Source organism: Lissotriton vulgaris, chromosome 2_1, assembly GCF_964263255.1.
Source record: "Lissotriton vulgaris chromosome 2_1, aLisVul1.2, whole genome shotgun sequence".
In the NCBI taxonomy this organism is placed as follows: Eukaryota; Metazoa; Chordata; class Amphibia; order Caudata; family Salamandridae; genus Lissotriton; species Lissotriton vulgaris.
This window is the reverse complement of record NC_141687.1, coordinates 186,521,926-186,546,876: the sequence shown is the minus strand read 5'-3', so window position 1 is coordinate 186,546,876 and position 24,951 is coordinate 186,521,926. Positions and strand designations below refer to the sequence as shown.

At 47.6% G+C, this 24,951-nt stretch overlaps 1 protein-coding gene across 1 annotated transcript in view; it reads left to right on the top strand.

Moving 5' to 3' along the window:
- Nucleotides 1-9,234: 9,234 nt before the first annotated feature.
- LOC147729806 (C-C motif chemokine 5-like) overlaps nt 9,235-24,951 on the top strand; it is an 84,847-nt gene continuing 69,130 nt past the window's right edge. The window contains exon 1 of the mRNA XM_086954711.1: nt 9,235-9,573. Coding sequence (XP_086810837.1) covers nt 9,501-9,573 — 73 coding nt within the window. The 5' untranslated portion in view covers nt 9,235-9,500. The remainder of the gene's footprint in view (nt 9,574-24,951) is intronic.

The following is a 24,951-nucleotide window of genomic DNA, read 5'->3' as shown; positions in this document are numbered from 1 at the left end:
ATTAATTTGAGTGGTGGATATGTCAGTCTGTTACACAAATGGGAGGTGGCGGGCATTCAGTGATCTGACTGAAAGGAGCCGACATGTTTCTGAGGCTGAGTTTAGCGTTTGGCCTCACGCTGCACAGCCCTGGGAAGGGTGTATCACCAACGTACTCCCTCTCGCCACCATAGGTAGATCTACCCCTTCTCCTGCTCGACAAAAGGTTGCCCAGCCCAAAAGGGAGTAGTGCAGAGAGCTGGCCCAGCCTTCTCTGTAACCACTGACCCGAGGACATACAGTGCCAGTTTTATCTTAGGGACTTATGTACCCTGGGAGTTGGGGTGGGAGGTTGGGGGCTGCAGCACAAGAGCACGCGTTAGCTACGGCCCAACAGAGCGGTGTCTGCGTGCTCCAGCCGTCTGAACAGGCAAACATAGTATTTCTGCTGGTTGACATACAAAAATAAAATGTACTGCAGTTCACCTTTAGAGTAGGTACGGAAAACAGGTCTCCTTATTGGACAATATATTTCATATATTTGAAGTGTATGTGAACATTCAGCCAATAATGTCCACATATACGGCATAGTACATAAAAGTAATTGTTAACTACCCTTTAATTAGTGTTAAATACTGAGTTAATTCCTTCCCAAAGGTACTCGTTTGATCGCCCTCAGAAGAATGAAAACACGAGTTGGCCCTGCAAGGGTTCAAATGTATGCTACGGACACTACATGCAGATGAATGCAGCATGTGCATAACACACTTTGCTTTCTTATCAGTAACAGAACCTATGTCCTACAGGTGGTCACTTAGGGCCAGATGTAGGTAAATGAGATTTACCGATTTTTAATTACCGAATTTTACCGATTCGGTAATTAAAAATCGGTAAATCTGAGGGGTGGATATGTAGGAACATCCAGATGTTCCTTTTACCGAATCGGTAAATATCTGTATTTACCGATTCGGTAAATACCGAACGGTAATGCCCCATTCATTCCTATGGGCTTTGAAGCCCATAGGAATGAATGGGGCATTACCGGTCGGTATTTACCGAATCGGTAAATACCGATTCTGACAAGGGTGCAGGGGGTGTCACTTTGACACCCTCTAGCACCCCCAAAAAAGGTTCGGGGGCCATGTGGCAGGCATACCTGCCCTAAGGGCAGGTCTGCCTGTCATATGGCACAGGTGTGCATGCACACAAGTGCATGCACACCAGAATCGGTATTTTACCATCAAATAGTATTTGATGCTAAAATACCGATTCTGTAATGCTTGTGGGACTCAGAAGAGTCCCACCTACATATCAATTTTACCGAATCGGAAAAAATGCCGATTCAGTATTTTACAGAATCGGTAAATTTACCGATCGGTAAATTTACCGATTCTGTAAAATACAGGGCCCTACATCTCAAATTGCATTTACCGGTCGGTAACGGCCGAATTCGGCCGTTACGGACCGGTAAATGCCTACCTACATCTGGCCCTTAATCTCTAACATATGCTTGAGCCCACAGAGCACTCTTCTAGGATTCAAACATGTGACATACAGAGCACGCACAGTGCATTGCATCAAACACACTGACCAACTGAGCTATTCCATTAGTTTGAAAGAAAGCAGTGACTTTGATTACACACGGATCGCTGCAGCAAGTCACTTAACCTACTGAGATATCTTATTATCTGATGCATCTGGCCCACATACAAACATTATAATAGCTGAGGGAGGGAATGATTCTATTGAGGATATCTGTAAAGCAGTTGAAACCCATGGACTCCAGTGCCACCGTGGCCAGCACAGCTTTTCATCCCTCTACGGTTGATTAATTAAAACAACTGAGATTGGGGAAAAAAGACACGGATTAATTACAGTGTTACATAACAAAAAGTCTGGTACAGCTAAATACCCTAAGGGCTTATTTAAAGTTTGAGGACGGGATTCTACCTCAAACAAGAATTTGTTATGGAATAGTGTCAATAAGTGAGGAGGAGCAAGACATAAAGAGAGGGAGAGTAAGAAAGTGGGTGTGGCAGCTGCTGGGGGTGGTGGGAAGCTGCAGAGCAGGAGAAGTGAACACTGCATTTCTCTTTAGGAAGAAAATTAATCACCGGAGTTATCATTACATCTATATTGTTGCCTTCTCTGGGCAGCTGAGGCACAACTAGAGCCAAATTCGGGGAGGGGGGCTACAAAACATTTAAGGGGAGGGGGGTCCGAAACATTTCGGTGGGGGTGGGGGACTGACTCTTCCAGCAAAATGCAGAGTGGAGATGCAGGGGCTCAAGAAGGGGTGAAAAGCAACAAAGCATCATTAACACTTAACTGGTCTTTCAAAGACCTGTGAAGTACTGGTGCGGCTGTGTGTGTGTGCCCGGGAAGTGGTCTCAGCCCGAACTGACACACACGACAGGGGTGGTGGGTCAGGAAGGAGGAAACAGAGTCCTTTTCCTTCTCTGCCAGTCCAGCCTCCCCGACCTGCCACGAACGACAAGCCTTAACTTTAAGCCTTGGCTATTTCTGGCCTAGGGACGTGTGTTTAATTAAATAAGTAGGGGAACGGAATTGGTTAAATGAAAGAAGTAGGGGCACACCGTGTCCTGCCGATCCTGCCCACTTCGACACACTGAGTTACACGCCAATGATAACCCCTGCTCACCCCATTAGTAGCTTGGTAAAAAGCAGTCATGCTTATCCTGGAGGCAATGTGTAAAGCATTTGCGCAACACACATACAGCAGCAACACACTAGGCGCACCACAAAAGGAACTCTACACAAGGTTATATCAAAAATAGCCTTTGTATTATCATAAAACACATTAGATGGTAATCACACACTATACACTGTGCCAACTGGCACTGGGCAGTATTTACAGGGGATTATATACACACGACAGGGCCACATGGACCACCGTCAGAATCATGACTTAGTAGAGATAGTAAAAGTAAGATTTATCATAGACGTTGACCACAACCAGTAATTACTGGTGCAATGATGATCTCAGCATTATCACATTAGAAGAACGCATTGTGCATCACCAGTATAAATACATTATGCAGTAACCATAAGAGGCATTAGGCCTCGCAAGCATAAAACACTTCAGGAAACAATGGTCATAAAGCCAGGGTGCCCCAATTGGGCGCGCAACGCACGGACACTGGCCCCAGGCCAACTGGCCTCTTTCAGGGTCTCAAATGCCCTATGTCCAAAACGGTCAGGGCTGGCTGCGCATGCAGCGAAGGAAAAGTGCGCAATTTCACAACCTAAACGTGGCAGCTGCCCACTAATTGCTGGGCAGCTGTGAAAATCAAAGAAAAGGCCTGGCACTTCCTGTACCTCCTGAACCCATGTCCAAAAGGTTGCAGCTGCCCTCTGTCTGGTGGGGCAGCTGTGAGTCTACAAATAGGCCCGGGCACACCTGTGCCCTCTGGGCCTCACTGGGGCTCTCCAATTAACTATGCCCCCTTTAACAATAATTAGGCCCTTCGTTGGAGCGTCCCGCTGCCAGATGGGGCCGCTCAGAAACTTAAGCACCGGCCGGGTGCCCCTTATGCAGCCCCTCTCGGGGGCTCTTTAAATGAATATCACAAGTTGGAGCACACAGGCTGTAAAACAGATATGCCCCCAAATGTCAGAGTGCACTGGGTCTGAAAATAGGAAATGCCCCTCTCGTGGGAGCGGTAGTGAAATGCGACCATGTCCCCTGCCCAGCCCTCACTCACCAGGACTGTCTGGGCATGCTCCTCTGGTCTCCAGGCTGGTGCTTCCCACGCAGGACTCTCCTCTCTGGGGTCATGTAGCAGGAGCTCCCGCCTGCTTCCTGCTTCTTTCCTGGTGCAGCGCGGGGCTCTCCTTCAAGCATGGGAGCACCGCCAACGAGCCTTCGTCCGGCCTCACCTCACTTCACCCAGGCCCCCTCCTGGGACCCGGGACTTTGCATTGGGAGCCCCTGAGGCTCCCGGACATCCTTCCTAGGCCCCGACCACAGCCAGGCAAGGCCGCCTGGCTTCCGCATCACAGCTGCGGCGCTTTGTCTCCCTGGGCTGCGGCAGTGATTTTTTGTGCAAATCATGGTCAATACGGGGTAGGCTCTGGTTTTTACATAAAGACAATAGCAGGGTGGGCTCCCGCCACTGAGCACCACAATGCGGGGTGGGCACCCGCTCCTAAGATACCAATGCGGGGTGGGTTCCCGCTCGGTTTATGAAAAGTATAAATACACGGCAATAACGCGGGGTGGGCACCCGTCTTTTCAGAGAGTAGTGGAAATCGGCACAAATACGCGGGGTGGCACCCGCTTTCAGGAATTAGCAACTGCAGGGAAATCCCTCATGCAAAAGCCTTGCACTGCAGGCTACCAGCGCTCCTTGAAATAAAAGAAAAGCGCTCGCAAGAAGCACAGTGTTCCTCAGCAATAAGGATGTAGCGCTTTTCAGCAAAAATCCAAGTAGGCGCTCAGTCCAGATAAAAGTCCTTTCAGGAGCAAAGGGGAAAAGGCTGGGCCCAGGTAGGCCAGCTCAAGGGCCCACCAGCAGGGAGGCAGTCCCTAGTGGCGGTTCCTCCTGGAGCCCAACAGCAGGCCCCCCTCAAGTCAGGAATAACACACCAGAACATTTTCATGGGTTCACAGCCCCTTCTTTTATACTTCATTTCCCTTTGTGTCACAGCACAGGGTTTAGGGATACCAGTTAGAACTGGTGTAGGGGAGCTTTGGAGTACTTTGTTTTGCTCAGCTCCTCGCTCCTTTGTTAGGTGGGGGCTCAGGGATCAGACGCACCACAGGAGGCGGAGCTAGCATTGCGGAGGGAAGGCACAGCCCTATTCAGGTCCCAGGTGCAACTACTCCCTCCCATCTAGATGCAGATCTCTCTATTCACCACTGGGCAGACTCATCCTGGCTCCTGGAGCCACCCACACCATCCAGCACCTGTCACTCACAAGCCGGACATGCAATTCGCATCAGGCAGGCAGACACACAGCACACAGTAATGCCAACTTCTAAAAGTGCCAAAACTGCTATATTTAATCAACCTTCTTGAGTTCTTCACAATAAGAATCATGTGAGTATACGACTTGAAAATCAGTCTGAATGAATCAATTTTTATTCATATTTTTAGAACATTTGTTGGTTAATATTCACCAAATTTTTACAGTCATCATACAAAAACTATTTCACAATAAAATCAATGAAAAGACTTCATCCTTCACTTTCACACTTCGTTGATCAACAGTACACATTCCATTCTTACACTCTCAAACACATCCAACAACCATACTTTATTTACAAAACTATATACAATAATGCAACTTATTATACCATAGACAACAATTTGTTCATTTTATAGCATTTCAATACAATTCAATGTATTTAGAAGATCTTATGGTGTAGAACAAGCGGTCTGCGCGTTTTGAACCCCTATTTAGTGTGGAGTTCTCATCAGGACATCACAGCTGTGGAGAAGAAAGAAAAATAGTTTTCTGTAACTACAAACGGAGGAACTATAAATCACTAGCTTGCTTTTTGCAACTGCCTCTTACCTTGACACTGGGATGTGCCCTAGTTCTTTAATGCCCGACGTGTTTGCACTGCAGAAAGACAAACCATAAGCACTTATATGTACCAACTACTAGTATCAGCCAATACTTAAAACCACTATCACCAGTTGGGGCCTACAAAAGGCAACTACTTACATTATTTGGGATTGCAGATTGTGTCTTTGTTTTTGTGTGGGTGGACCTGTGGGAGAGATGGGGCTCGTTTAGTATGAGACTTATATTCAGGAATTGTTACCTCTTAATGTCGGTTTTCTTACTTGTGTTAAGTCTCCTATCTGCAGAAAATGACTGTGGAAGTGGCTGGCTTGTCAACCTGGAAGGAATATGAGCGCAGTTGGAATTACCTCTCTCGAAGTAAGGAGAGTCTAAATTGTCGGCAGTGTGAAAACGTGGAAATCCTCTTACCTTCGTTTTTTCGTACGTTCTTAATCACAACGCCTGAGTTTTCACAGGCATGTTTGGTTCGGGTGAACACGCCCAGGATATAGCGTGTAACACTTCCTGGTTGAATGCACAGCGAGGGTGCGCTTTCTGGGAAATGTAGTTCGTTTCCTGTCGCGCACATTTCGAGCGTCTTTAGAGTAAATTCCCTTCTTGTGAACGTTTCAGGGTCGGAGAGTCAGATCTGTGATATTACAGTCTCATTCGTATGGTTGCAGCTGAATACTGGGGAAAAATTAAAATGATTGGTGCAATGTCGGGTCCGTGTATGTGCACGCTTTGTCGGAAATACAACGTGGGGCATTTTGGGATTTTAAGTTTTGTGCATGTATTTTCACCCTTCTTTTTATCATAATGTGTGGGGTGGCACGCGGTATTCAGTCTTGGTGTTTAGAGTTTGCTGGCATAAGGAGCTCTTTATTTTGATATAATGGGGCATAGACCAATGGTGTTATAACAAAGAGACTCAGAAGTGCTGTTCTAATGAGCAACTAGTGTTGTCATTAGTGGGAGGGCCCATTGGGTACTGAATGGTCATTCTTACTGTTTCTGCCATATAAATGGGTTCTAATTCAGCTTATAAATCTCAGACAGTTCATTCAAACCTTCCACAGCCGTATTCTCTACAGTCTCATTCAACCTTGAAAATCACTGTCCACTTGAGGTCAGTTTCACTATGATTCATTCTCTGCCAGTGGTTGACCAATGGAGCAGTGAGTATATTCTTTTTTATTCTCGATTTGTGTTGTATAATTCTCGTCCTCACTTCCTGGTTGGTCATCCCTATATATAATAGGTTACAAGGGCACTTGATGCCATATACAACATAACGGGATTTACAGTTAGTGAACGAATCATGTTTCCTGAAAATGGTCTTATGCCTGAAGTTGGTCCCTTCTTCGGTCATGGGGCAGCAGATACAAGTGCCACACTTTTTATGGCCTAAGATAGTTGGTAGACCAACAAATAATCTCATCGACATTTGCTCTTTTTGTGGAAGGACTGGCCTTACAAGTAGGTTTGCAACACTGCGATCTTTTCGGAATGCAAACAGTGGTTTCTTGTTTAACACCATGGCTGCTAGGTGTTTTCCCCCCCCAGTGCTGTAATCACAGAGTTCCCTTTATTCATGACGAGCTCAGCTTGTCATAAGCACAGCTCAACCGTGCCTCATAACGAGCTGAGCTCGTCATGAGCATCGAAGGGGTTAATGATGTGTGCAAATTTTTGACCAAATGCCAATTACTTGCAATGACTTTTTTAAGCAAATTGGAATTTGGACAGTACCTCGAGACAAAAACAATCCTTTCGGTTTCTTTTTTCGTGCTTCTTTCATTGAGTCCACCATGCCCGTTTCATTGACCTTTTAAGTAGTTTCTTCGGGTAACCTCTTTCCAATAAATTTTCCGTTAGTTTATTCGCATGATTTGTATACTCATCTTTAAAGTGGCAATTACGGCGAATTCGTAGATATTGCCCATAGGGCAAATTATCTTTCAAACTCCGGGGATGGTTGCTTGAAAAGTGGAGTGACATATTCCGGTCTGTTTGTTTTTTATACAGAGTTGTTGCAGGCCCTGCCTCTGACGGATAGACTTCTACGTCTAGGAATGGCATTCTGTTTTTTGAGTAGTTTAGACTGAATTGTATTTCTTGAGTACGATCATTCAACCATAGATGGAATTGATTTAGCTGTTCTTCACTGCCAGTCCAAATGAAGAAGACATCGTCGATAAATCGACTCCAGTGTTTAATCATTTGTAAGAAAGGGTTATTCTGATAAATAAATGTTTTCTTCATAAGAAGCCATAAACAATATGGCCAATTCCGGAGCGAACGGACAGCCCATTGCAACTCCGCCTGTTTGGAAGTAGAACTCCCTGTCAAAGTTGAAATAGTTTTTCTTTAGGGCAAAGCTAGCCAATCTTAGAATAAAGTCTGTCGGGACTTCATGAGGTCGTTCACGTGTCTCTAGAAATTGTTCCAAAACATGAAGCCCTTCTTCTTGGGAGATTTGGGTGTACAGGGACACCACATCCATGGACACTAGGAAAGGGTCATTTTGCTTGAATGTAATCTTTGCAAGTTTATTGATTAAATCTGTCGTATCTCTTAAGTATGACTTAACTTTAATTAAGAATGGTTTCAGGAAGAAGTTGACGAATTTGGCTATTGGCTCCATTAAAGAATCACACCCCGAGACTATCGGTCTTCCCGGTGGTTCAGTCTCGCTCTTGTGTTCTTTCTCTCCCCCCCCTTTTTCTTCTTTCTTTTTCTTCCTTCTCCCCGCTGCACTATTGATGCATTTGATTGCTTTTTATTATGTATCGCTATTATATTGTATCCTGTTTTATTGCAATCTTCTCATTTAATAAATTCCTTTCAAACTTAAAGGTTTATAGAAAACGATTTCCTCTGTGTGCTATCACCTTCTCCGTCAACTACCCTCTTCGTTCTCTCAGAAGAAAAATACATTTGAATAATCAAAATTCTCTGAAACTCAATTCATCGTCATTATTCTACTAACAGTGTACCCATGATAAATACCCACTTCATGCCGGAACCGTCCACTGTTCACTGTACATCTCAAACCGAACCTAACACACCTCTCACTCCTGCAGACAAAACATGCTTTTACACCACCCACACAAAAGCCCCCACGGAAACCCCACCTAATGACTCATATCTTATCTGTGCTCTTCTATGGAGGCGCCCAGACAGAATACTAGCGTATTTAAAGGGCTGCCTTTAATAAACATGCTTTATTTTCATGCTTTTTAAATTAAAAGATATTAATTGTATTAGCACACCACTGATATAGTCTATCGTGCTGCTAATGTTACATTTCGGAGATATGTTGACTCTTCTTAACCTTTTATCTTCCTGAAGATTATTACACCTCTGGACTCCGTCAATAGCACTGAAGGGCAATATTACACTTTAGACAGATATGTATCGTTTTTGTAGGTTGACGGAGATATTATTCAAATCAATAAATGATCTATCTATGACTACTGGCTTGACCTTCATACAGGGTTTGGGTGTAGGTGATCTATTTGTATTGATCCAGAGGACAGTAACCTAGGAGTAGTTCTCCTAATAGGTCTTCAGATAAATCGATTGACTTGTGATATCTCCATGGTGCATTCTACGCCCTTTGTGTGCATAGACTGGCCACCCACCAAACACTCAAAGAAGCCATGGGGCTGTTGACATCCTGTCTGCATATGTTACTTCCACCCAGCCCCGTTGAGAACCACAAATGGAGCTCAGACGAATAGCTAGAGTGTGTTTTGCACGTTCGCCACTTCCTGTGCTTGGTCTGTTGCTCTCTACCTATCCCTTAACGACAGAAGTCATTTGCTCCAGAAAGCAAGTGTCACTTCTCCTCAACGTCTGCTACCTACACAAGGTACATAGAGACAAGGTAGGAGTTGGACACCGCCTCACTGAGCGTAAGGTGACCCGGAGAGCTCTTGTCCTGGTGCTATCAGAGACCACCGCCTGCACCCAGACCCACTATGAAGGTCTCCCTGGCTACCCTCGCCGCTCTACTCCTTGTTGGTATCTGCTGCGAGGTCCTGGCTGCACCAAGTAAGTTCACAGTCGCATATCCTCCATGGGTAGAGAGGGAGGTTTCTATAGCTTCTGAAGTTTATCCAAATCAAAAACAGAATGTATAGTAATTTTGGTGTTTAAAGTTTGTGCATAAATGTCCTGCCTGTATGGGATAGCTATGCTGCAGAAAGATCTATCTAAAATATCTCTCTGCCTTCAGGAAACCTTTTCTGTACCTTGATGGAGACCATTTCTATACCTTGACGGACACCTTTTCTGTACCCTTGCGGACTCATTGCCAGAATTGTCTGGGTTGCCTAAATGGGCATCCAACTTGAGTGGATAGTTCGGCTGTCTCAGGATGCGCCTACCTCCATCAGCAGGCATACCTGGCATGTGTAAGACACCTCTACAAAAGCCTGTGTCCCTCATCAGTATTTACAAAAACAACAGGTGATGGACCGAATGTGGATCAATGTCACACATTCAACCCAGTCAAAAGATCTGGGTCCTAATCCATCGTTTTTTTGCACTCCACACCACCCTGGGTTAGACAATGGCGATATGCAAATCAGCTCTGACCCTGTGCCCCATGGGAACAGTCCAGTCCGAACTACAAAAGCCATGTCCTTCCCAGAACGGAATCAAGCATCCGAGGACCGGACCGGTTTCGAGGTAACACCTCTCATCAGCCCGGCTAGCTTGACTCCAGTGGTGTGGAGTGCCTGGGACCCACGTCTGGGCATCCCCAGTACACTTATAGCGGAATTGCAAAAACAACAGGTGATGGACCGAATGTGGATCAATGTCACACATTCAACCCAGTCAAAAGATCTGGGTCCTAATCCATCGTTTTTTTGCACTCCACACCACCCTGGGTTAGACAATGGCGATATGCAAATCAGCTCTGACCCTGTGCCCCATGGGAACAGTCCAGTCCGAACTACAAAAGCCATGTCCTTCCCAGAACGGAATCAAGCATCCGAGGACCGGACCGGTTTCGAGGTAACACCTCTCATCAGCCCGGCTAGCTTGACTCCAGTGGTGTGGAGTGCCTGGGACCCACGTCTGGGCATCCCCAGTACACTTATAGCGGAATTGCAAAAACAACAGGTGATGGACCGAATGTGGATCAATGTCACACATTCAACCCAGTCAAAAGATCTGGGTCCTAATCCATCGTTTTTTTGCACTCCACACCACCCTGGGTTAGACAATGGCGATATGCAAATCAGCTCTGACCCTGTGCCCCATGGGAACAGTCCAGTCCGAACTACAAAAGCCATGTCCTTCCCAGAACGGAATCAAGCATCCGAGGACCGGACCGGTTTCGAGGTAACACCTCTCATCAGCCCGGCTAGCTTGACTCCAGTGGTGTGGAGTGCCTGGGACCCACGTCTGGGCATCCCCAGTACACTTATAGCGGAATTGCAAAAACAACAGGTGATGGACCGAATGTGGATCAATGTCACACATTCAACCCAGTCAAAAGATCTGGGTCCTAATCCATCGTTTTTTTGCACTCCACACCACCCTGGGTTAGACAATGGCGATATGCAAATCAGCTCTGACCCTGTGCCCCATGGGAACAGTCCAGTCCGAACTACAAAAGCCATGTCCTTCCCAGAACGGAATCAAGCATCCGAGGACCGGACCGGTTTCGAGGTAACACCTCTCATCAGCCCGGCTAGCTTGACTCCAGTGGTGTGGAGTGCCTGGGACCCACGTCTGGGCATCCCCAGTACACTTATAGCGGAATTGCAAAAACAACAGGTGATGGACCGAATGTGGATCAATGTCACACATTCAACCCAGTCAAAAGATCTGGGTCCTAATCCATCGTTTTTTTGCACTCCACACCACCCTGGGTTAGACAATGGCGATATGCAAATCAGCTCTGACCCTGTGCCCCATGGGAACAGTCCAGTCCGAACTACAAAAGCCATGTCCTTCCCAGAACGGAATCAAGCATCCGAGGACCGGACCGGTTTCGAGGTAACACCTCTCATCAGCCCGGCTAGCTTGACTCCAGTGGTGTGGAGTGCCTGGGACCCACGTCTGGGCATCCCCAGTACACTTATAGCGGAATTGCAAAAACAACAGGTGATGGACCGAATGTGGATCAATGTCACACATTCAACCCAGTCAAAAGATCTGGGTCCTAATCCATCATTTTTTTGCACTCCACACCACCCTGGGTTAGACAATGGCGATATGCAAATCAGCTCTGACCCTGTGCCCCATGGGAACAGTCCAGTCCGAACTACAAAAGCCATGTCCTTCCCAGAACGGAATCAAGCATCCGAGGACCGGACCGGTTTCGAGGTAACACCTCTCATCAGCCCGGCTAGCTTGACTCCAGTGGTGTGGAGTGCCTGGGACCCACGTCTGGGCATCCCCAGTACACTTATAGCGGAATTGCAAAAACAACAGGTGATGGACCGAATGTGGATCAATGTCACACATTCAACCCAGTCAAAAGATCTGGGTCCTAATCCATCGTTTTTTTGCACTCCACACCACCCTGGGTTAGACAATGGCGATATGCAAATCAGCTCTGACCCTGTGCCCCATGGGAACAGTCCAGTCCGAACTACAAAAGCCATGTCCTTCCCAGAACGGAATCAAGCATCCGAGGACCGGACCGGTTTCGAGGTAACACCTCTCATCAGCCCGGCTAGCTTGACTCCAGTGGTGTGGAGTGCCTGGGACCCACGTCTGGGCATCCCCAGTACACTTATAGCGGAATTGCAAAAACAACAGGTGATGGACCGAATGTGGATCAATGTCACACATTCAACCCAGTCAAAAGATCTGGGTCCTAATCCATCGTTTTTTTGCACTCCACACCACCCTGGGTTAGACAATGGCGATATGCAAATCAGCTCTGACCCTGTGCCCCATGGGAACAGTCCAGTCCGAACTACAAAAGCCATGTCCTTCCCAGAACGGAATCAAGCATCCGAGGACCGGACCGGTTTCGAGGTAAGTCAAGCTAGCCGGGCTGATGAGAGGTGTTACCCAGGGTGGTGTGGAGTGCAAAAAAACGATGGATTTGGGCCCAGATCTTTCGACTGGGGGAGTGTGTGACATTGATCCACATTCGGTCCATCACTTGTTGTTTTTGCAGTTGCCGCCCTAAGTGCGCTGGGGATGCCCAGACGTGGGTCCCAGGCACTCCACACCACTTGGAGTCAAGCTAGCCGGGCTGATGAGAGGTGTTACCTCGAAACCGGTCCGGTCCTCGGATGCTTGATTCCGTTCTGGGAAGGACATGGCTTTTGTAGTTCGGACTGGACTGTTCCCATGGGGCAACAGGGTCAGAGCTGATTTGCATATCGCCATTGTCTAACCCAGGGTGGTGTGGAGTGCAAAAAAACGATGGATTTGGGCCCAGATCTTTCGACTGGGGGAGTGTGTGACATTGATCCACATTCGGTCCATCACTTGTTGTTTTTGCCTCATCAGTATTTAGGCTGTACGACAGACATGTCCCATTATATCTTTTTCGTTATTTGACATTTATTTAACAATATCCAGTGGTTGCTCTGTTGTATCAGTATTAGTCGATGGACAGGGCTGCTGTCTTGGGATCATCTATGTATCTCAAAACATAGCTCTGCAATCAAAGCACAGAGCACTTAACACCTTTCCGACGAGACCGAGCTCTCTAAAGATTGAGGGCAAAAAATCTGTGTGATCTGAACGATAGCTCTGCCGTCTAGGACCTTGTTTGGAAAAGTCTGTATAATCTACAGGGCAGTTTTGATGGAGAACTGAGACATTTAGGCTTGTCTGAAAGAGAAGTCTCAAAGAACAGGGGGGTCAGAACTGTGGGCCATGCAGCTTGTGCAGGAAAGGGGCGGAGAGCTGTGGGTGGAGCTGTGTGGACAGGAAGCCTCCGAACTCTAGAACAGGTTGTAGGACAGGTATAGGTCGGTGCAATATTTGGAACAGGAGGGCAGGGCCCATAACGCTGTGGAGCATAGAGCTGTTGTAGAACAGATCAGGGAGATACCAAGTCACATGTAGCGGGAATCCTGTAAGCCAGTGGTCCATAAGGCTGTGGAGCAGGGGGGCTTCTGTTGAACAGGTCACGGGGACACCAAGCAACGGGTATCGGAAATTTCATAAACCAGGGGTCCATAGAGCTGTGGGCAATGGCGCCCCTCTAGAACAGGTTATGCATGACCTGGAAACACTTCACAAATAAGATCAACACAAAGACAGTGTCCTTCCAACTGCACACCCTACACAGTTTAGCATGTTGCTAATTTAAGCAAGTACTTCAGCGTCCCACATATGGGAAGTAAGTGCTATAAAAATGCTGCAATATAAAAAAAATACAATACTAAACCACGGATATCTGGAATACGCAGGACAGGGGTCCACAGAGCTGCGGAGCATGGAGTTCCTGTAGATCAAGTTAGGGGAACAAATATCTATGCATAGCAGGAATCGCGTGGGTCAGTGGCCCATGGACCTGTAAAGCAGGGAGTTTCTGTAGAAAAGGTCAGGGAGACACACACTTCATCATCCATCACACTGCAACACGCTGCTTTCCATAACATGATAGCGGCACCTTGTGGTCATCACGCAGGACATGGAAACATTTACCCACATTGGAACAAAAAAAATCTTTCCGATGGCACACTTTCCAAAGTGTAGTGTGCTACTAATGCAAGCAGGTACTTCAGCGCCCCACATAGGGGTAGTAAGCGCTATATAAATGCTGCAATATAACACAATACAACACTAAACCACTGGCATCTGGAATCCGCAGGCCAGGGGTCCATGGAGCTGTGGAGCAAGGGGCTCGAGTAAAACAGGTCAAAGAGACACACACTTCATCATCCATCACACTGCGTTCGATAAGACGACAACCAGCCTTCGGTGGTCATCACGCACGTCATGGAAACATTTCACACACAGGATCAAAGCAAAGACAGTATCCTTCCATCCGCACGCCCTACTCAGTCAGTGTAACATGCTGCTCTTGTAAGCAAGTGCTCCAGCGTCCCACATGGGGGCAGTAAGCGCTATATCAATGCTACAATACAACACAACATAATACTTAGTAGCTGCATCGGTACACCTCGCCCCCCCCTGCCCCCCCCCCCCCCACAACCTTCACCACGCAGCAGCAAAGAGGATGCCGGGAGGGAGGAGCTCACCTATAACCTCCCAGGAAAAAGGGGGGGGGTGGCCTGACCTAGCGTGACCCCGCCTCCCCGCCCCCTCCCTCGGGCTGTCCTTGGTTCCCTGCGCCCTACTACGGGGTTTGCCCTCCCATGGGGGTCCCTTGCAAGGACCTCGGGCATCCTTCAAAACTGCAGGTATCTGGAATCCCAGGCCAGGGGTCCATGGAGCTGTCATGGTCTGGGACTACCGGCCACCCCCCTCCTTACTACACAAAATGCATTACTTAATTCAACAAGTCAAGACATGGGTCTTTGGAAGGCAGGGGGTCAGGGACCCCCTGGCCGTATTTATTAAAATATGAAATAAAATGAAAATTTTAATAAAATAAACATTTTGACAATTATTAAATGCACATTTCAGAACATTAGATTTAACATCCATTTTGACATTGTATGATGGGCTAACCTTAACAAATATCTAGTACAGCGTGTTTCCTAACCTAATCTAAACATCCTGAAAATTAAATGCATTCTAATAATTAAGTCGGACGGCAAGGTCGCTAACCGGTGTCAGATCCTTTACAGCTACGCTCTCACGTTCGAGATGGCGCATGCGCAACCCAGGGCACGTTTCACCCACGTGCGCTCTGAACTCCATTAAACCATAACAGGAGGGCCCACACTTGCGCACCTTGATGACGTCATAGTGTCTGTGAGGGATGGCTACCAGCCTGAGGAAAGCGTGGACTCCCTCCCCTGCACCCTTCTAAGTAATGGATATCATATCCTGCCCCTGAAGTTCTGGGAGAGACCAATCCCTCCCGACGGGCGGCCCTTTCATGAATGGGCCCGCCCCCCCCTAAGGACCTTAAAATGCTGCTCACCGATTATGACCTTACCGCCAAACCCACATAATAAATACGACATTGCTATCTAAGAGGGAAAAAAGGCCTAAGGAGAAAATTAGTTAAAAACCACAGCAAAGCACAACACATCTACATATGTACATTTTCCTGTAAACGGGAAAAAAGCCTAAGGAAAGAATTAGTTAAAAAACCACAGCAAAGCACAAAGCATATACATATGCACATTTCACCTGTAACGGGGAAAAAAGGCCTAAGGCAGCAAGCATTCCTTTCCTATGATCCTGGACATCGCTAGACAGTATACCTACCATTGTCTTTACCCCAATTCCGCTAACCAAGGGGATGGAGGGTGGGGAAAATTAAACAGCCCCACGGTGGGGCGAGGAGCGAGCCTGGGGAGCGCGGACACAAAGAGGCCGCTACCCGCGCTCCCCAGGCTCTTAACCCCTCGGCCCGGAAGTGCACAACTACTTCCGGGGCGAGGGGGCGGGGGCAAGCCACCACGAAGGGAACGGGATATGGGAGGGGCCGGGCCCCGCCATGCATGCGTGGGGGCCGATTGGCCCCCCCTTTTCTGGAGCATGGGGCGCGAGTAGAACAGGTCAGGGGGACAACAGGCTACGGCTAGCAGGAATGTCAGCCAGCAGTCCAGAGAGATGTGGAGCAAGGCAGTGGAGTAATGCAAAATGATGGGGCGCCCTTGCAGAAGGTGATAAGGGGCCCCCAGCCTCTGCAATCTCACAAATATTCAGAATGCACTGAATGGGGGCTCCCTGAGGGGTTGGGGGTCCCCCTGCCCCGCAGCCGCTGCCTGTGCTTGTGTTACACCCCTGTGGAAAGGGGTCCTGTGGAACAGATCAGAGCTGTGGGCAGAGGGATTCGGCAGAGCAGGGGACCGCAGAGAGCTGCTTTCTGTTGGGCTGCTCTACAACAAGGGCGCGTGTGTGGGGAAAGTGCGCCTGCAGTGCAGGGACCCTCAGAGTTATAAAATGAGGGAATATGTCGGGCAGGGTGGGGTCTGTTCGACAGAGATCTCTTCTTCCACAGTCTACAGAGGTGTGGGTGGGCAGTGTTATGGGACAGTGGGGCTGTGAAAGACAAGGAGGCCACAGAACCCCCCTTGTTTAATCGATTGTGTGCTTTACTCATGAAGGTGGTTTCCTGTAAGGAATTAATGAAGGTCATAAAGAGAAGCAGGATTTTATGTTGCCCTAATACAGTTTTTCTACGTTTTCTAAGATCTGTCAGTAACAGGCGTTGCTATTACCCTAGTAAATAGAACTCAATCTGCTGTCTTTATGTGCATGGGAGGCTGAGTCGTCTTTCTGGGATTTTAACTCATGACCTGTCCTGCATTTAACTCACTTAGAAACAGTGGCGTAGCAATGGGAGGGGTGGTGATCCGCCTCGGGCGGCGACCTATTACGCCCTCGCTCTTACCTATGGTTGTCGCGGGGCGGTGAAAGCTGGAATCGCCGGCACCCCTCACTCCCTCTCCGGTGTCTGCCGCTGCCAGGCGGCAAATTTATTTATTTAATGACATTTTATAAAGACGGACTTTACCTGAAGGTGGGAGAGCGCTGTACAATAGAACCAGTTACGTTACATGAGAGAAATGTTACAAAATAAAACGTTACAAAATTAGCAGGACACAGTATTAAAAACAGCAGGCAAGAGGAGGTAGGGAAAAACATAGAAGGCAAGGACACAATATCAAACGCAGAAAAAAGGATTGTACAACATTTTTCTTACAAATTTCCAATGACTAACGAACTTCCTGGCGGAGTCTGAGAACGAAGGAATTAGTTCTGAAAGTGTCTTTGGAATAGAAGAGATTTGAGGTCAGCTTTGAAGATCTGGATGGAGGTGGTGGTACAGAGTAATGGAGGAAGAGAGTTCCAGATTCTCACCGCATTACCTGAGAACGATTGGGCCATTGATTTTTCCCTTTTGAAGGAGGGGGGCTCAAGCAGGAACTTAGCCGCATTCTAAGAAAGGTCTCAAGCCTCCAGAAAATGTCACTTTATTCGCCAGAGAGCGAGGGGAGGACGTGTGCAAGGCTTTGTGGGTGTTGCAGGCCGTTTATGGCCTACTGAGATAGCTAGCCGATAACCTTGGAGTGAAAAAGTTGCCAGCGAGGGTCGACAGAGAGGGCGTTTTAATTATTACAGCAAACACCAGTTTTAACATGTCTCTTATCTTATGCCACAGGAGAAAGAGGCTGCCCGTGTCCCCAGGTGTCGTCATAGAGGAGTGCACAAAAGCATAAGGTTCCACAGTCGCATCCTAGAGGCTGAGTTAGGCAGTGGCGCATTTGTAAAGATTCTAGTGGAGCGTGAGGACTGGAGTTGTGGATGATGGAGTGCAGCGCAACCTTTCGGCCAGAGGTATAGCTACAAGTGTTATAGAGAATGGCTGCATCTTCAGATTAGAAGAGTTAAAAGTATGAAGTTGTGGGATTGTGGGCCAGATGTAGGTGGCCGTTTGAGGCCATTTACCGAGCGGTAACGGCCGATTTTGGCCGTTACCGATCGGTAAATGGGTGACAGGTATGTAGGGGGCATTATTTTACCGAATCGGTAAAATTACAGATTCAGTAATTTTACTGATTTGGTAAAATAAAAATTCGGTAATTTTACCGATTCTGAGGGACCCAGATGTAGGTGGGACTCTTCAGAGTCCCAGAGGCCTTACCGAATCGGTATTTTACCATCAAATCCAATTTGATGGTAAAATACCGATTCCGGTGTGCATGCACATGTGTGCATGCACACCTATGCCATGTGACAGGCAGACCTGCCCTTAGGGCATGTATACCTGCCACATGGCACCCAAGCCTGTTTTAGGGGGTGCCAGTGGGTGTCAAAGGTACACCCCCTGCACCATTGTGAAAATCGGTATTTACCGATTCGGTAAATACCGAATCGGTAATGCCCATTCATTCCTATGGGCTTCAAAGCCCATAGGGATGAATGGGCATTACCGATTCGGTATTTACCGATTCGGTAAATACCGAATTCTTCCGAATCGGTATTCCAGCACATCTGGAATACCTACATATCCACCCCTTAGATTTACCGATTTTTAATTACGGAATCGGTAAAATTCGGTAATTAAAAATCGGTAAATCTATTTTACCTACATCTGGCCCTGTATCTTTAGTTTTAGGACAGAGTTCCAAGTGTGGAGCTGTTAGTGTGTGCGCCTTTAGCTGGCAGGTTGAGTTCAGGACGTGGAGTTGTAGTGTTTCAGATGAGAGCCATAGCTTTAACTTAGAGGTTTAGATTTGGGGGCTACCAAGAGGTGCTCACTCTTAGCTTGGGGGTAGAGCTCCACTGTTTCGGCTTTGGGAATAAAGAACTGGACTGTGCTTTTTGTGGAACGTTCTAGGCTTGTAGCTGGCAGGGTATAGACAGAAAGTGGCCCGTTAGCTCAGAGGAAGTGCTCTAGACTTCCCATTGCAGAGTTAACAAGCACTAGCAAAGCCAACAGATCTGGTTTTAATCTGCTAATGCATGCAAACACAGGCAGGCACAATTGATGTTTGCATGCATTAGCACATTAGAGCCAAACATGGCTTGTGCACTTTGATGTATCTTTTGTGAACATTAAGCTTGGTGACCAGGAATAAATCAAAGGACCGTTCTCCTATGGGCACCACACCCCCACCGTCTCCCTTAGTCTCCCCATGGTATGGCAGATGCCACTCACTTCAGTGCACCCTGTGTGGATTAGGAACTCTTTTGGATACAGGGAGCCATGGAGGAGGTATGCAGCAGTAGCATTGGCAGTATCACCCTTCCCCGCTGCAAGAAGGGCTGTGAGTTGAACAGGCTACAGTCTCAAGAGTGGGCAGCATGCCTTAGACGCACACAAGGTATTGGAAAGGTCAGGCGATGGATGGTTGTTGGAGCAGGGGTTGGGGCTTTCACTGTGGCATGTTAGTGTGTGTGCAACATCAGAGTTTCTACGTCTGACTCGACGTTAGCACTGCACCAACCTCCATTCTCCTCTTGTGAGCGAGAACCTCCAGAGAGCGTTGGTTGGCAGCGGGTCTGTAACTCAGCAGTCCAACCATGTATGCCCCAGAATCAGAGGCTAAAGACCATCACCAGATAACACCACCACAGCAGCCTCCTCTGCTGCCACACTCCATGGCTGGTCATTCATTCAAAATAAGTCAGAGTTATGTAGGCATGGCCGGACTGGGAACCCAAAGCAGCCCATGCAAATTTTGTCAGACCGGCCGCTGTACGGTGCATAGAGCACAGCGAGCGAGCCTAACCACTATAATGGCATTTTGTTTGGGGAAGGTTACCCCCCAAAAAGTGTGGAAAAAATTGGCAATAAAAGGTGCATTCTACAACACATTGTTCAATATATATTCAAATATATACTTTTTTAAGGCATAGTAAATTATAATCTTACTTTGTACCAGGATACAGCAATCTTTCTTAGGGTTCTTCGCAGATTCTGTCACTATCGCCCTCCAACAGTGCCCTTCATCTCTCCATAGGCCCTCTGACATGTATTTTATAGGTTTTATAGAATCTCTCATACCAGTGTAGGGTGTCAGAGCATTTTACATCACACACATGTCAGGGACAATAAAGCACACATGTTCCAATCAGTGTATAGAAAATGTTACATAAAACAAAGGGAACTATAAGGTGTAGGATTCACATGTCATCCATACTAGTAGACATTGTTTTAAGAGTGCACGGTCTGGGAAACCACAAACTCAGGATTCAGAAGTTAACGCAGTGGTTAGGGTTGAGTTTACTAATAAGAATTGATTTCTACCCAAGCAATCTCTTTTCAGCAAAATTAGGGTAATGAGAGACTGGGAAAACAACAGTTCAGGCATATTTATGAGAGCCCTTGTCACTTTTACAACAGGTAAAGTGGTACATGTGTGACGCAGGGCTCTCATTTCAATGTATGAAGCCATGCAAAGTCACCTTGTGTAGCTTTGAGTGGCCTCATAAATCATGAGTAAGGTGCTGCCACGCAAATCGTTGTGTCACCTTACTCTGAGCCCGGGAGGCGTTCCATGAGCGTTGCAGTGGGTTTTACCATGCAAAGCCCATGGAATTTGATGCTGTCCCAGATTTACAAAGGATTGTAAACATGCGGAAGGGACAAATCTGTATGCCTCCCAAGGTGAGGTGTAAAGAGGAGAAATATGTGTATTTCTCCTTGTTTTTTTCTCTTTTCATGTGTGCTGCATTCTTTTTTTTTTTTTTTTTAATTTTTGAAAACCTTTATTGGTGCATCCACAGAAATACAAATACGGGCCCACAACCCTGAGGCCGGCCACGAAAACTGGTTGAGCACAGGTGCAAGCAATACGAAGACGCAATAGTTCGGCAATATCGATAAGCAATTAGTCATCGGTTACACTGGAGAGTACTGGCTATCACGCCTAAGGAGCAATGGAGGTTAATTTTAAAATTTTTGAAGTCTAGAAATCAATGAAGGATAGGTACAAAGGAGATCTGAGTCCGTACATTAATTCCACATGAGTAGGCAGCAGGAATAATAGCAGCAATTACATGAAACACCCCTTCAGAGTGGCAATACAGTAGAAGAACAAAGCAAACAACAGGAACCACGCTCGCGCCACTCCCAGCGCCGCCCACTCCCAACCATCCCCTATCACAGACCCAGAAAGGAAAACAGTGTGAGAAAGCGCAGAAAAGTAGGAAAAAGGCTCATAGAAATTAAAAAGAAAATAAAATCTACCCCCCCACCCTACACCAAGCGGAGGCTACGGCCTACCCCCCCCCCCCCGACAATGTGCCTATCGCCCCATAAAGAACCCGAAATGCAGTTCAAGGAAAAGAAGAGAAGAAAGGAGAAAAGAAAAAAAAAAAAAAAAAAAAATTATAAAAATCACTTTGAAATATAGAGAGTGAGACTAGACCGTTCTAATCTGTGACTCTCAAAAACTACAAATGAAGCGGGAGGAGGAGCCATTCCAAACATTCCCAGCCCCCCCGTCAAAAACACAATCCCCACACAGTGTGCGATTATTAAGAAGTAAACATTAACACGAAAGCAGGTAGGGAAGGACATTATAACGTGTGCGACTGAAACCAATGTGTGCCACCTCTAATCCCGGTCCGATCAGCTAAGCAACCGGCAGCACAAGAAGAACCTAGCCCTGACCCGACCTCGGGCAGATCTCAAAATGAAGCACATGAAGAAGGCCCGCCCCCATCAAGACAAAGAACCAACATGGCCGCATGGCAAAGGAGAGTAAAACAGTTACACATAGCGACAATTGAACGTCACCAGTAAGTCCTTTGTCCGTAGCAATGAAGTTCCGCAGGCCATCGGGGAAATGTGGAGTCTCCGGAGCGCAGGATGAAGGCAACAATAAGAAATCCGCCGGGGGGGCCAGCTGTTGCGAGTCCCGGGCATGAGGCTGCAACACTGTTGCAAGCGGCAGAGTAAGAAGTCCCGGAGACAAGGGAAACAAAGTCTCACAGGTCAATTCACTGGTCGGCCGGTGGCAGGCGTCCGTAAAGGCAGAGGCGACCACGTCTCCCCCGCCAGGAAAGTAAGGCACTGCTTCCCCCTTAGGTTCAGATGAGGATAGACCCAGAAGTGGCTGGCCCTCCACAGTACGATCCCTCCGTAGATCAGCCGCCATTGTGTCGAAGCACTCACCCAGCGCTCGAAAACCCACACGCATTTCAGTCCTCAATTCAGTGAGAACGGCCAGGATAGATCCGTAGGAGAGCGGCGGCAGGAGCCTCTCGCGGTCATGTTCCCGGAGAGGAACGAGCAAACTGGACCCCAGTGCTCGGTGGGCTACGTATCCAGTAGACTGGGACGGGTGTTCGCCCCCAGTCTCTGAGGCAATGGCGCACATCCTGATGATCGAGACACAGGGCAAGTTGGAAGGCGAGAGCAGCGCAAACTGTCCACAGCACAGGGCTGCAAGCCCGTAAAATCGATAAAAGTTGTGCGGCCGAAACTGAGAACTGCAGTGCCACAAGCCGCCTCACCGAGCCATGGGAGCAGGCATTCAACGCATTCCCAACATGGCCGTGTGTCCCTTCTTCTCGCCACCCGTCTCAAACAAAGACGCGTAGCTTGCAGGGCGCCTTGAGGGGTGATGGAGCACAGGGCGCCGATCACGGCGTACCACAGCAGGCAGTACTACCAAGAGCCCGACTCGAGAGGAAATAGCCACCCCCTCAGCGGCAATGGATCGCGGGCAGGACGGCCGCTCCTCAGCCTACCAGGCTCGGGGACGGTCGGCGGCGTCGTCCCAGGGCCAGGGCTCAAAGTCTCCGGTCAATTATCTTCGGCCGCCGGGTGAGCTGAGAGGCGCGGGAACGATGATACAAGTCTGCACAACGTAGCGCTCATTCCGCCGCCAAATAGGACAGGATAGGAATCAGGATACCGGTGCGGAGGATAGGTAGCTGCCGGAGCCGGGAGCCTACACGTCTTCACCCGTCGCCATCTTGGCTCCTCCCCCGTGTGCTGCATTCTTAAGCACAAAAAGGAAGAGGAAAATCCTCTTCGGATTGTTTCTGTGCAGGAAGGTGCCCCATCCTGCAATACAACAAACCTGCATGCAACAGAGGCACCCTTGCACCATGGTGCAAGGGTGCGTACGTTGGCGCTAGGCTGCCGAAACAGCTCCAGTGCAAGGAGAAAGGACAGGAATGCACCAAATTGCTTAAATACAATGCGGGTCTACCATTTCACTTTGGCATAGGGCAGCCCTATGCCAAATGCCCTAAATAAACCCCTACATTTCTAACCTAGATTCCGATTGTAACTTATGAACTACACAGTAACAAAAGAATCTCAGTGACAAAAGTGGTAAACCACTGAGTTATGCACATAAAATACAGTTCTGTGATCTGTATAATACACACTTTTTGCATCAGTTATATTAACCCTCTGCACTACCTTAGATGGGTCAACACTGGCACTAGACAAAACTCTGATCTCTCTACAGAAAGTACCTTAATCACCAGAGTTATCTCAGCACATCTAATATTGCCTGAAAACTGTTGGATATACAAGGAACTCTGCAGCGCTATTAATACTACTGCTTTGCTACAAAATTAGCCCCAGTAAAAAAAGCACCCCCCACCCTTCCAGCCTCCCAGAGAAATGACCAATGCCCTGTTCAGCAAGTTCCTGCCTTGTATGTAGAGTTGCAAGTTTGAGTAGAAGAATGTGTCTCAGACCATACATGTTTTAAATTATATTGAATCAGCCATTAGTTGCTAGGTGCCGCACATTTCATTTCATTATGGTCAACCCAGTGGCGGCTGCTATGAAACAGAGGTGGCGGGATGGGGTATTAAAACAAAAGTTCACTTACCTGTATTGGGACGCCGCCTCTCTTCCGTCCTCTGTCTCTTCCTGACTCTGAGTCTCAAAAGCACACAGGTTCCCAGAATCCCCTAGCCAATCATAACACTGCTGTCACCACCATAACAGCAGCATTGCGATTGGTCTAAGCACTTTGGTTCAGCACGCAGGCAGGGACTGGGAGCGTGTGCATGTTCCCCATCCACCCTTGCAATGCAGCCGGGTGGATAACATGCTGAGTGCGCATGACTGTTTGGACGGCCCAAGACGGATGGGCAATCCATCATGCGCACTTAGAAAGTGCACCAACCACCCCTTCCCATGGACATATTAGCCCGTTCAAACCTAAAATGACACTCACCGAGCTAGTGCAGAAAAATAAAATTACAATAAAATGTTGGTATTATCATTACATTTTTCTTTTCTTGCACTGCTCAGAGGTATTGGGGCGGCGCTCCTGCGCCTTAGCGGAGGAGCCACTGCTTGGCCAGCCCTTTTTCCCCCTTCATTACAGCACACCACTAGCCAGTAATGTAACAAGGATGCCATGGGTCCTGGTGCAAGGGACAACACTGTACCCTTCTGACTGCTGTTGGGATAGTAAAATACAGAAATGATCAGTATTCAATGGCCCCCTAGGGCTTTAGACCGTGGTGCCTTTGCACCTTCTGCACCAATGGTAGCTTCGGCCTTGCCACCGGCGCTTGGCCGATGAGACACCGTGAGTCAGCACCATCTCCCTCACAGAGAGGCATGCCATGCCACTGCTTATGCTTGAAAGATGCTGAGGTTGCACATCAGATGTGTACATTTCTCCCCATGTAGCTGAGGTAGGTAGGCTGCTTCACTAGTAGGGCACCGCGTTTCATAGTATTTATTTATTTAACATGTCCTTCTGTATTTATCCATATTTATTTGTGCTTATCTTATTGGCATTTATCCATATTTATTTTGTATTTTGAGAATGCATATAGTATATAGGTATATTTCCACATTTATTTAACTCTCAGACGTGCACTCATACATGGATGCCTATCGTGTTTAAGTAAATTATGGAGTCA